Source organism: Zalophus californianus, chromosome 4 (assembly GCF_009762305.2).
Source record: "Zalophus californianus isolate mZalCal1 chromosome 4, mZalCal1.pri.v2, whole genome shotgun sequence".
NCBI lineage: Eukaryota > Metazoa > Chordata > Mammalia > Carnivora > Otariidae > Zalophus > Zalophus californianus.
Window position 1 is genome coordinate 61326972 of NC_045598.1, and position 14785 is coordinate 61341756.

Genomic DNA, 14785 nt, shown 5'->3' on the forward strand with positions numbered 1-14785 from the left:
ACTGAGAGACACTATTAATAATTATACCAGGAAAACAGGCACTAATTGAGACTTTCAAGGGCCATACTGAGACATATAGTCATGGTACAAATAGCCCTGGGTCCTTCATTCATTAGTGTATTTGTTTTCCTGAAAAATATTTTAACGTTTTGCCAATCTGAAATGTCCTACTGAGAAAGTGAGTGAGGAAATATGGCCCCATGTAGGAGTTGCAATACTCAGTACTCTATGAATTCTGAATTATTCTGGCTGGCCTTATAGTAACAATTTAAAGATCAGAAAAACCATATCATGACATAATTATGTTATTTTTAATTAAAGATTTAAAAATTATATAGGACTGCTATGGACAGCTTGCTTATCCACATATTTATCTGCATGAATATTAATATTTAAGAATGATATCTTAAAGTTAGAATTATGGTAACAGGTGATATGAATAGCATTCAGACTAATTTATATTCTTTCAGAATAACTGCACATTACATACATCTCAAAGGAATCTTATGCAGTGTCTAAGGCTCAGGAGTTCCTCAAGGTTTAAAGATATAAAAATAAACAAGATGTGTAACTGATGATATCAAAACCATTACCTACCAGGGCAGACTTTTTTGTTGATTTTAGAGGCATCATAAAAAGTTACTTGTAAACTAAATTATGTAATTTTTGTTTTTATAAACTAATTTAAGGACCATGAAAAGGGTTTAGTGGACCTTTGTACCCCTTGAAATTATAAATAGAATGAATGTGGGTTCATTTCTGCATTTTGGGGAACAAAGAGATGTTAATTATTTTATCACATTCTTAAATTTCCTCAGATTTGAATTTATGGCCAAAGGAAAAAAAAGAATTAAGAATTAGAGAAATAGTATCTAGGGGATAGATCCTTTTAGTGATGACCCATATTATAAGGCAATAATTGTTCACATTCACACTCTGGTTAATGAAGACACTTCTGGCCTAGTAGGAGCTCAGTGCCTATTAGCAGACTGTACCACTTTGAAAAATATTAACCTGTAGTCATTCATTCAAATTCTCTTTACCTTAAAAGGAGAGAAGAGTAATTGCCTAACTGCTTTTTACCAAACTCTCTTCCCCCTACTTAACAACCTATATTTTGTAAACTTTCTGATATCCAGGATTAACTTTGGGAATAATGTTTTGATTATTCAAATATTAATTACAATATTCTTTTGTATATCATAATTGATGATCAATTTTAAAATTATAAATATAATAAAATATTCATGATACCAAAAATGTCTTTGGACCATAATTTAAAAATTCTAATATTCAGAAGGTTGATTTCTTTCTTTTAGTGTCTTGAGGTTATTATGAAGACCATAGATTGTAAAACTCCTCAAAAAAATAAAATTTGGCAATGTCTTCACTTCATTACTTCCATTCACTTTTAACCTTTGCCAGCATGGTTCCTGTCTCTGCCACTTTGTTGACCTTGGCCTTTGTCAAGTTCACCACTGACTTCCCATGTTCAAATTTTTAGCTAGTATTCAATACAGTTTAATAGTCTGTTCTTTTTATTTTAAATTTTATCAAATTAGTGTATGTATACATTTTTAAAGTTAAGAATTATAAAGCATACAATTTTTAAAATTCTCACTAATAAAGACTACAAAAATAAGACATCAATACTAAGTCTTGATCAGAAATAGTACATAGTTATTTAAAGCACAAAGCTTAATATAGAAATTCACATTTACAGAAAGAAGCTCCAGTTTCTTATTAAAAATATTTAGATACCTTATTTGGGAAATATAGATATATATATGAAGTTTATATGCATATTATAGCCCCGTCCTCTTTCCGCCATCTTTCCATGCCGCCATAACGGTGCGCATGAATGTCCTGGCAGATGCTCTCAAAAGCATTAATAATGCTGAGAAGAGAGGCAAATGCCAGGTTCTTATTAGGCCCTGCTCCAAAGTCATCGTCCGGTTTCTCACTGTGATGATGAAGCATGGTTACATTGGCAAATTTGAAATCATTGATGATCACAGAGCGGGGAAGATTGTTGCTAACCTCACGGGCAGGTTAAATAAGTATGGAGTGATCAGCCCCAGATTTGATGTACAACTGAAAGATCTAGAAAAATGGCAGAATAACCTGCTCCCATCCCGCCAGTTTGGTTTCATCGTACTGACAGCCTCAGCTGGCATCATGGACCATGAAGAAGCAAGACAAAAACACACGGGAGGGAAAATCCTGGGATTCTTTTTCTAGGGATGTAATACATACTTGCAAATAAAATGCAGAAAAAATATATATGCATATTATATATATATAATACATATATGCATTTATAATATGCATATAAACTTCATATATATCATATTCATTTCACACATATATATGTGTATTCTCTACGATGCTATATTTTAATAATTACATAACATAAAGAAATTATATTGTAAAGAAAATATACTATAAAGAAAATCTTTTTACCAAGCCCCATGAAGATTCTCCCTACTAAACCATCCATTTTGCCTCAGCGTGTCATAAATATTTTATCATTTTCAACATGTGCCATGATTCGAGTAAGGTTGAAAAATGCTCTGTAAGTTTGCAGAATAACTGTTCACTACTATACTTCAAGTTCACATAGCTACTCTATAAATACTTGTTGAAAAATTAATGAATAAAAGGATAAAATAATTAGATATACAGAATATAGGGAAGTTTTATTGTATCCTTGTTGGCTCTATAGCAAAGCATGAATGTTATGTTTAAGAGAGGGGAACAAGGAATTACTACTACCTATTTGCTTACTTGTTGCTATGTAATCTACCTCTTTTGGATAAAGGTAGAATTTTCTTACACATTGATTCAAGATCACTTAAGAATACTCCCTGTGGGCATGATATACTGCCAGATGTTACAAAAGACAGAAAGAAAAAAAAATACCCACTATTGGGGTATTTTCAAGGAATTCATATTTTGGCAAAAGGAATTTTGCCAAAAACAACCATAACAAAAAGTAAAGACAAATAGAGTGCTGTGGGATGCATAAGACCAAGGCATTAATTGTGATTATTAGGGAGAACAATAGCTTACTGGAAAAAACAAATGTAATTATGGTATTACAGAATAAATGGGTTTCAAAAGGCAAAACCAGATTCACGTAAGGTGGAAGAAAAAAATAAGTATAATCATAGTACTATATTCTTGGAATGATAAGCTGTACTGTACAAGTAGAACATTCTTTATAAAGAAAGAGAAATACTGAGATATGAAGCTAGAAAATAATCCAAAACCACATATGTAAGAACCTGAAAGCCACAATAAAAAGATTATTCTATAGGCAATGAGCCTTCTCCTTTTTATTTTTTTAAGTTTGGAACAAGGAAATCATACAACAGATATATGCTTTTGAAATGCTATACTGGTATCAAGAACAGTTGGAAATCTATCGGGATAATTTGGGCAAGAAAAAACTAGTATGATAATATGGCCTATTGGATGGTGGATTGCAATCTAGGTAGATTCTCTTTCTCTAAGGGTTTGAAGATTAACTGATGGGGGAAATTGGTGATATAACACCAAACAACAATGTTATTTGTGGAGGTTGGTGGTCTTTGCCAGAGAGTTCATCACTTCTTCTGCTGTTGGACTTATCTGATTTGTCATTGAGTAGGGTCTGGAATTGGCAATTTCCCAATAGCCTTTATCAGACAGAATCCAATACTCCTCGAAATATGACTGACCTCACAGGCTAAAATAAAAATACATCAAGAGAAAGACAACACGCTGAACAAGAGATGAAACTGGAAGCACAATTAAACAGAATAAGAATTATAAATACTTATATTGAATGTACAAAAATAAAGGACAGAAAAAGCAGTATGAAGTAAGAATAAGAAAAAAAATAATAAAAGTATATAAGAAAAAATCTTAGATAGGTATATGATAGAAATAGTAAAATGGATGCTACTAAAGAATAATTCATGAGTTTAAAGGTCAAGTTGAGGCATTCTCCCAAAAGAAGTCTAGAAAGGATAAAGAGATTAAAAAAGAAGAAAAAAAAGAAATGTTTAAAGACATGGAGAACAGAAATAAAAGTATTTAAGTAACTGGTGTCCCAGAAGGAGAGAAAATATGTGAAGAAATAATGGAAGATATGCCAAATAGAAAAGAGCAAGAGCAGAAAAAACCCCACCTATATATACATATCATAGTATACATATTAAGTATATATATCCAGATACCAAAGACAGAGAAATAAATTTAAAAGCTTCTAAAGGGCGGTGGGGGGGGGGGGCATCCAGGTGGCTCATTTGGTTAAGCATACAACTCTTGGTTTCAGCTCAGGTCATGATCTCAGGGTCATGAGATGTAGTCCCACATCGGCTCTGTGCTCAGCAGGACATGTGCTTGAGTTTCTCTCTTTCCCTCTGCCCCTTCCCCCTTCTCTCTTTTTCGCTCTCTAAAATAGTAAATAAATCTTTAAAAAAATAAAAAATAAAAAAAATATAAAAGCTTCTAAAGGAACAAGAATTGAATGACATCAAACTTCTCAACAGCAATACTGAATGCAAGAAGATAATAAAATATTTTTTGAATATTGAAAGAAAATAATTTTGAACATAGACTGAAATTTTGCCAACTAATTGTTTAAATGTGAGGGTAAATATAGTCCTTGGGATAAAAGGTGAAAGAAGGTATTCTACTATCACTTCACATAAACCCTTCTGAAGGAAAGTGAGATAAAATGCGATGAGAAATGAATCTAGGAGATGTTGCAAACGATTTGGAAAGTAACATTGACTGAATAACTTGGTAAGATTTGCTGTTTCTTAAAAAAAAAATTAAAAGCTAAAACCAAAAGAACAGGAGTATATACATAATGACATCATTATAACCTAGATGACAGTAGTAGGACTAGATCCTGGACAAGAAAAATGATATTAGGAAATTGACAAAACATGAATATAGTCCATAGATAAGTTAATAGTATTGTATCAATGTTACCTTCCTAGTTTTAATAATTGTACAATGGTTATACAAAATGATCACATTTGTGGAATGGGTAAAGGATATTCAGGAATAATTTGTAACTTTTGTACCTTTTTTTGTAATTTGAAATTATTTCAAATGAAAAATCAAAGAGAGGGAGGACATATAGTCACCAATTATGAAAAAATAAGAAAAAACAAAGGATAGAGCAAACTGGAAAAAAAATAGAAGACAGAAATAGGCCCAATTCTCTTAATAAATATAATAAATATAAATGGACTAAATAAGTTGGCCCAGCTATTTTCTATTATCACGATGTACATATAAAGCAAAAAAAGTGAAAAGTAAAAAGATGGGAAAACATTAGGAAAAGTTTAACTAAAATACAGCTGGTACAGCCATACTAATGTCAGACAAAATAGAGCATGAGGAAAGGCATTATTAGAGAGAAAGCAAGTAAATACATAATGATAAAAAGTTCAGTTCACCAAGAATATGTACTAATTATAATCATATAGGTAGTTAATAAAATTACCTTAAAATGCAGAAAACAAAATTCGATAAAATTCAGGAGAAGCAAATGAATCCACAATTATAGTGGAATATTTAATAGTTTTCCCTTTTTAGTTAAGTAGACAAAGGGAAAATAAACAAAAACAGAATATCCTACTCTGTTCAAAAACAGAGTATTTGAATAACAATGAAAAGTTTGATCTAATGGACTTATGCATTATCATATGTAGGTTTTAACAAACACCAAAGAAAAGGTAGTAGCCAAAATTGAAAATAATTCTCCTTATGAAAATCATTAAAGTTAAAAGAGGCTGCTTCTTATGGGGCTGTCACAGCACTCCTAACTACTCAGTACTCCCAGCATTGCTCATCTTTCAATTTAGAGGAAATGAGTAAGTAGTCCAGAAAGGGTATGCATCTCAAACACAATGTTATCACTTAATATTAACTAAATGGTAGGAGGAGACTGCCAAACTTCATAATCTCCCAAAATAAGGTATGTTGAGCCCATTTTTTAATATGGTCAGAGAAGGATATTATACTACTCATTCTAAAAGGAAAGACTTTATATTGAAGGAAGGAGAGGTATTTCTCATCCTTTATGAGGAAACAGGATGGAACAGGAAAAGGCATTTCTCACCCTTTATGAATTTGAATATATGCTATCATGTAAAAATTGGTAAAATAGATTAAGATAATCCTAAATAGAAAAATGCAATGATCGCTTCTCGGCCTTTTGGCTAAGATCAAGTGAAAAATGCAATGATTGAAAAGTAACAGAAAATATTACTCGATAAAAAAAAAATGAAAGTTTTTTATCATGAATTGATAAAAATTCATGCCCCCCCAAATATTTTCAAGAACATCAATAGAATTTCTGGCTGCTTTTTAAATTAGCCATTTTATTAAAGCAAGTATAAGATAACTGGTTATGATTTAAATGAAAGAAATATGGGAAAATGTTATTTTTATTCTATTTCTTCTAATTATAATGATTTTAGATAAATAAGATATTCTTCAGTTTCTACAGTTTTTTTTTACACATCAGAAATATTAAAAATAAGCAGGAAATAATAGAATTTTATGTAAAATGGGAGGTTTCATAATATTGAGAATGACACAGGGAATGACAGATTTTATTAGATTTCATAGATTCAGATAGCTTAATCTAATACAACCATATCCCCTTGCACATAATTTAATTATTACACAGTGAAACATTTATAGTTCTCAGGAGGTATCACTGTGAAATAGAATGGAAACTAGACTTTGATTGAGGAAACAGAACCTAGAAATAGTACCAGATCTGTCATTTTTGGATTATGTGACCTTGGATAAACTATTGTAGTTTTTAAACTCACTTTCCTCATTGTAAAACATTAATAATAAATTAAATTGTTACAATGTGACATCATCTAGCGCTGGGATGGCTAAGACATTTTAATTTTTACAATACATTGGTTGTGGCTGCACAAAACATTCACTTGAGAGGGATGTCAATCAGGACTCAGTAGGATTTATGAATGATGTTTTCTAAGACTTCAGTCATCCCTTGCCTGGAACAAGATAGGTGTCCCGAAACTCCCTACTTCCTCCTTCTCTTGTTCCAACTTTTCCTTCCTTCTACATATTTAATATAAAATATGGCTCAATTTAAAATATCAATATAGACCAGATTAAACAGAAAGGTTTAAATAACTTAAACACATTTTTTGCTCCCACTTTGCATCCCGGTACCATGATCAAAAAGGAAAATTAAAAAAAAAAATTCAAAGACAATGAGAAAGAAAGTATCAGTGACACCAAAAATCATTTGTAAGCTAGAAGCACATGGATGAAAGGTAATTGACAACCAGCCACCATGAAGTTGAATATTAAGGTTTGATGTGAACAAGCAAAGAAGAAAGCAGATTCACAATGTAGAACACTAAAAAAGGTGGGGAATTTGAAACATGGTTTTAAAAACTGTTTGAAAGTCATAATTAGATTAACTGATCCTTTGGCAACCACACATAACCAGGTGACTCATCCATTTGCTCTTAAAGGAGACTAAAGATTCACCCTCTGGAGAAGTTAAACCATAAAAATTATGGACTCAAGGGCACCAGGTACAGCTAAGGATGGGGGGGGGGGTTGACTGAAAATGGGATGATGAAATGAAAGGCTTCATACCAAGTTGAGAACAATAGCAGGTACTCACATATCACAGGCAAAATACTGGAAGAATCTTCTTCTGAAGAAACCCCATACTACAGGTCCCTGAATAAAGAACCTGGACCCCACTATATTATCCCACATTAATGCTTACAAGTCAATAAAACCCAACCACATATATGAATAGTGTTTCCAAGTAGCATTTTAGAATCTTAATCTTAAATATGAGTAAACAAACAAGGATTAGCAGCATTTTTCACAAAAGCTGTAAGAAGAAAGTAACTTAGGGGAATAGGAGACTATACAATGGAGAAGAACCATCCACAATATATATATAGTATAAATATCCTCCAAGATGTACAGAAGATACTGCATCTATGAGCCCAATATAGCAGAATTTTTAGAAATTTGATTACATAATTTAAAAAATATAAGTAGAGGATAAAATTGAGTAAACACCCCAGAAAAGAGAACAATATAAAAAGAGATGGGGAAATAAGGGATAAAAAGTAAGAAAGTTAGAGGATCAGTCCAAGAGGTCCACCTGAATAACAGGAGTCATAGAAAGAGAATTCACAATGGAGAAAAAGATGAAATAAATATAAGAACAATGTGTCAGCAAGATGGCAGACTAGGAAGTCTCACATCCTTATTCTCCCTTAGAAATATCAAATAAATAACTACAGAATGACTAACATAACTTTAAAGGAGCTCCAGAAATGAATAAAAGATTTACAGCAACTAGGTAAACACCCAAATAAGAAAAAGTCACAATAAAAACCGTAAGAAATTTTGTGGCATTTTTACTTGCCCTTCCCTACTCTCTTCCCAGTGTGGGGTACCACAGTCAGGAAGCAGCAGCCCATTTTTAGTTTCTCTCCCTTAGGATGGAAAGAGAAGAATAAAACTTGTTCGGAATGTTCAAGCTTGTCTCTGGGCTGCCTAAAGGACTGGTTTGTCTCTCACCTGACTCAAATCTTCAGGAGAGGAACGGCAATATAGTTTAGATATCAGGCTGAAAGCCATTGAAGGCAGTAATGATACATAAAATTTCAGGGGAATTGCAGATCACAGATTCCTGGGAGAAAACAATTGAGGGCAGAGAAATACAAAAGAAAATCTAAGTCCCCAGAATGAAGCTGGGGAGAGACTCTGAGAAATTAAGACATTTAAAGGAACTTGGGGAAAATCAAAAGAAAAGAAAATCATACACACACTGACCCAGAGGGGATGGCTGCCCAGAAAAGACCTAAGAAGACCTTAAGCCTTGACCCTAAGCTGATCTCAAGGCTTAGGGGTTTGCTAAACAGTGAAAGTGTTCCATGCAAGTCAGCAAAGATTGAAAGAAGAAGCTATTTTCAAATGTCCAATTTTCAACAATCACAACTAGAGAAAAAAAATAGGGAAACAAGGTCCATTTAAAGAAACAAAATAAATCCCCAGAAACTGCCCCTGAATACACATATCAGACTTATCAGATAAAAAACTTTATTTATTTATTTTTAAATTTTTATTTTAATTCCAGTAGGGTTAATATACAGTATTATATTAGTTTCAGGTGTACAATAGAGTGATTCAACCATTTTATACATTATTTGGTGCCCATCAAGATAAGTACTCTTTTTTTAAAGATTTATTTATGTATTTTAGAGAGAGAGAGACAGAGAAAGAGAACGGGGTGGGAGGGGCAGAAGGAGAGGGAGAGAGAGTCTTAAGCAGACTCCATGCTGAGCACTGAACCTGATGCAGGGCTCTATCTCACTACCCTGAGATCAACACCAGAGCTGAAACCAAGAGTCAGACACTTTAAACAACTATGCCACCTAGGCACGTCAAGATAAGTACTCATAATCCCCTTCATCTATTCCACCCATCCCCCCACACAGCTCTCCTCTTGTAACCATCAATTTGTTCTCTATAGATAACAGTCTGCTTTTTCATTTGTCTCTTTTGTTGTTCTTGTTCCATGTGTTTTGTTCCTTAAATTCCATAAATGAGTGAAAGCATATGTTATTTGTCTTTGCTTATTTTGCTTAGCATTATTCTCTCTACCTCTGTCCATGTTGTTGCAAATGGCAAGATTTCATTCCTTTTTATGGCTAAGTAATGTTCCATGGTATTCATGGATTATCTTCTTTATCCATTTATCTATCAATGGACACTTCGGCTGCTTCCATAATTTGCTTATTGAAAATAATGCTGCAATAAACATAGGGGTGCAAAGACCTTTTCAAATTAATGCTTTCATATTCTTTGGGTAAATGCCCAATAGTGGAATTACTGGAGCATATGATAGTTCTATTTTTAATTTTTTGAGGAACCTCCACACTGTCTTCTACAGTGGCTGTACCAGTTTGCATTCCCACCAATAGTGCATGAGGGTTCCTTTTTCTCCACATCCTCACCAACCTTTTATTGTTTCTTGTGTTGTTGATTTTAGCCATTCTGACAGGTGTGACGTGATATCTCATTGTGGTTTTGATTTGTCTTTCCCAGTGATGTTGAACATCTTTTCGTGTTAGACAAAAACTTTAAAACCACTGTTTTAAATACGCTCAAAGAGAAAAAGGAAAACATGGGCAAATGCTGAAAGGAAATAAGGGAAACAACATATAACCAAAATAAGAATATAAATAAAGAGATAGAAATTATTTAAAAGAATTAAATTTTGGAGCAGAAAAATATAATAACTGAATTAAACTCACTAGTGGTTCAACAGTACATGTAAAAAAGAAAAAAAATCAGCAAAATTGAAGATGGATCTTTGAAATAATAGAGTCTGGGGAACAAAAAGAAAAAAGAATGAAGAAAAGTGAACAAGGAATAAGGAACTTCTGGCATACTATCAAATGGATCAAAATATGCATTACTGGGGTCCCAGAAGGAGAAGAGAGTAAGGAACAGATATGTTATTCGAAGAACTAATAGCTGAACCTCCCAAATTTGAGAAAACACATACATTTACAAATCAAAGAAGCTCTATAAATGCCAAGTAGAATAAGCAAAATGAGACCCACATTGAGAGACATTATAAACTGTCAAAAGACAAAGACAAAGAAAGAATCTTGAAAGTCACAAGAGAAAAGTGACTCATTACATACAAGGGGTTTTCAATAATTTGCAGATATATCAGCAGAAGCTTTGCATGCCAGGAGGCAGTAGGAGGATATATTTAAAGTGCTGAAATTAAAACAAAAAAACTGTCAACTGAGAATTCTATATTTAGTAAACCTCCTGATAATTAATTTTATATGGTAACTTGGTTAAACCATGGTACCCAAATATCTGGCCAAACGCTATTCTAGATGTATCTGTAAGGTTATAGTTTAGATGAGATCTGCCTTTAAACCAGTAGACCTTGAATAGAGACAAATAAGGGCACTATATAATAAAAGGGTCAATTCACTAAGAAGATATAATAATTATAAACACACATCCACCAAAAATCAGAGGAATAAAATAAATAATACAAATATTTACAGATTGAAGACAGAAATATAAACATTTCTACTATAATAGTAGGAGACTTTAATACCTCATTTTCAACATCGGATAGAACAACCAGAGAGAAGATCAATAAGGAAGAAGAGGACTTGACCAATATTATAGACAAATTGGACCTAACAGACATATACAAAACACTATCAACAACAGCAGAATATATATTTTGCTCAAGTGCACATGGAACATTATCTAGGATATGCAATATTTTAGGCCATAAAACAAATCTTAATAAATTTAAAAATACTGAAATTATTCCAAGTATATTTTCTAATCACAAGAGAATGAAAGTAGAAATCAATAACACAAGGAAAATTGGAAAATTCACAAATATGTAGAAATTAAATGGCACATTCTTAAATAGCCAATGAGACAAAAGAAAGAAATCACAATGGAAATTATAAAATATGTTGAGAAATTAAAATAAAATACAATATACCGAAATTTCTGGGATTCAGCAAAATCAGTGTTAAGAGACAAGTGTATGGTTATAAATGATTACATTATAAAAGAAGAATAGTCTCAAATAAACAGTTTAACTTTAAACTTTATGGATCTGGAAAAAGAATAAACTAAACTAAGCTAGGAGAAGAAAGAAAATAATATCAAGAGGAGATAAAATAGAGTTGTAAAAACAACAGAAAATCAATGATCACAAGATTTGGTTCTTCAAAAATATAAACAAAATTGATAAAACTTCAGCTAGAAAGATAAGAAAAAAGAGATAAGACTCAAAAAACTAAGATCAGAAGTGAAAGAGGGGACATTACCATGATTTTACAAAAATAAAAAGATTATAAAAATACTGTGAATAAATGTATGCAAATAAATTATATAACTTAGATGAAATAGACAAATTCCTAGAAATACACAACCTACTAATACTGAATCATGAAGAGCTAGAAAATCTGAATAGATCTATAACTCATAAGAAGATTGAATCAGTAATCAAAACGTTCCCAACAAATAAAGTAAAAGACCAAATGACTTTACTAGGAAAGGTAACAACAATCCTTCTCAAACTCTTCCAAAAAATTGAAAATGAGGATATACCTCCTTACTCCTATGAGGCTACATTATCTTGATACTAAGGCCAAAGAAACTATAAGAAAACCAATATCCTTTATGAATACTGAAGCAAAAATCCTCAAGAATCTATTAACAAATTCAATTTAGCAGCACATTAAAAAGATTATATACCAGGATCACGGAGGATTTACGCCTGGAATGCAAGAAGTGATACAACATATGAAAATCAATGTAATATACATTAAGAGAATGAAGGAAAAAACAACACGACTACCTCAATCAATGCAGAAAAAAATATTTGACAAAAAATCAAAACCCTTTGATGATAAAAACACTAAAAGAAAAAGAATTGAAAGAAACTACCTCAACCTAATAAAAGTCATAAAAGAAAAAAAAACACACAGAGCTAACATTTTATTAAATGGTAAAACACTGAAATTTTTTTCTCTAACATCATAAGACAAATGCCCACTTTTGCACTTGTATTTAATATAGTACTAGAAGTCCTAACCAGAACCTTTAGGCAAGAAAAAGAACTAAAAGACATAAACATTGGAAAGAAATAAAATTATTCCTGTTGATAGAGAACATGATCTTACCTGCAGAAAACACAACACACACACACACACACACACACACACACACACACACACACACACACCTGTTAAAATTAATAGAAAAATTCAACAAAGTTACAGGATACAAAACCAACACACAAACATCATTTGCGTTTCTATATAGTAACAATGAGGGATCCAAAAAAGAAAATTAAGAAAATAATTTAATTTACAATAGTATCAAGAATAAAATACTTAGAATAAACATAACTAAGGATGTGAAAGACTTGTACACTGAAACCTACAATATGTTGCTGAAAAAAATTAACAGAAATAAATGGATAAACAACCTATGTTTGTGGACTACAAGACTTAATATTGCTAAACTACTACTCAATTTCTAGTAATCTACAAATTCAATGTATTCCTTATAAAAATCCCAATGGCATTTTAGGAGAAATAGAAAAATTCATCCTAAAATTCATATAAAATTTCAAGGGACCCCAAAGAGCCAAAACAATCCCCAAAAAGAAAATTGTAGTTCTCACACCTCATCATTTTCAAACTTACTACAAAACTATAGTAATCACAATAGTGTGGTTCTGATATAAAAACAGACATACAGATCAATGGAATAGAATAGAAGCCCAGAAGTAAATGCTTGCATATAGGATCAAATGATTCTCGAAATGAATATCAAGATGATTCAATAGGGAAAGGATAGTCTTTTCCACAAATGGTGTTCAGGGACGCCTGGGTGGCTCAGCTGGTTAAGCGTCCAACTCTTGATTTCAGCTCAGATCATGACCTCAGGTCATGAGATTGAGCCCCACATCTGGTTCTGCACTGTGCATGGAGCCCGCTTAAGATTCTCTCTCTCCCTCTCCCACTTCCCCTCCCACACCGAGGCACATGCCCTCTTTCTCTCAAAAAAAAAAAAAAAAGTCGTGCTCAGAAAACTGAATTCCGTGTGCACAAAGGTAAAGTTGGATTATTACTTTACATAATAAACAAAAATTAACCTCAAATAAATCAAAAAATTTTGTGCATCAAAGTTTACTACCAACGAAGTAAAAAGGTAACCCATAGAATAGGAGAAATACTTGCAAATCATACATTTATAAGAGATTGATATCTAGAATATATAAAGAAATCCTTCAATTCAACAGCAACAAAAAAGTAAACACTACAAATAGGAAATGGACAAAAATGACTTAAATAAACATTTCTACAAAGAAGATATACATATGGCCAATAAGCACATGAAAAGATGCTCAGTATCACTAATCATTAGGGAAATGCAAAACAAAAGAACAATGAGATATGACCTCACACCCATTAGGATGGTTACCATTAAAAAAAAAGAAGAAAAGAAAAAGAAAAGAAAATAACTGTTAGGATGTGCAGAAATTAGAACTCTTGTGCACTGTTGCTGGGAATGTAGAATGGTACAGCTGCTGTAGCAAACAGTATGGTGATTCTTGAAAACATTAAAAGTAAAATCATATGATCCAGCAATTCCACTTCTGGCTAGACACTCAAAACAACTGAAAGCAAGGTCTCAAAGAGATATCTATACACCCATGTTCATAGCAGCATTATACATAATAGCTAAAATATGGAAGCAGCCCAAGTGCTGGTTTGGATAAGCAAAACACACAACTGACCCTTGAAAAATGCAGGGATTAGGGGCACCAGCCCCCTGCACAGTTAAAATGCCATGTATAACTTTTGGTTCCCCAAAAACTTAACTACTAATGGCTTACCATTGGACCAAAAGTCTTATAGATAACATAGTCAATTAACACATATTTTGTATGTTATATGTATTATATACTGTAAGCTTACAATAAAGTAATCTAGAAAAATATTAAGAAAATAATAAGGAAGAGAAAACATATTTACAGTACTAGTATTTATAAAAAATAAATCTGTATAAGTGAGCCTGTACAGTTCACGGCTATGCTGTTCAAAGGTTGACTGTAATGTAATATTTATTATTAAACCTTAAAAAGGAAAAATAAATGTGACATGCTTCCACATAAATCAACTTTAAAGAC

The 14785-nt window shown here is 32.3% G+C and overlaps 2 protein-coding genes across 3 annotated transcripts in view; one reads left to right on the forward strand and one right to left on the reverse strand.

Moving 5' to 3' along the window:
- LRRIQ3 (leucine rich repeats and IQ motif containing 3) overlaps positions 1-14785 on the reverse strand; it is a 203237-nt gene that overhangs the window by 52946 nt on the left and 135506 nt on the right. The window lies entirely within an intron of this gene.
- LOC113929821 (40S ribosomal protein S15a-like) lies at positions 1858-2268 on the forward strand. The gene has a single exon (XM_035727141.1). It carries the CDS (start codon positions 1858-1860, stop codon positions 2239-2241), a length of 384 nt encoding a protein of 127 aa, XP_035583034.1. The 3' UTR covers positions 2242-2268.

Bases quoted from the DNA above. Each gene is read 5' to 3' on its own strand.
- LOC113929821 (XM_035727141.1), top strand. From the start codon at position 1,858: ATGAATGTCCTGGCAGATGCTCTCAAAAGCATTAATAATGCTGAGAAG.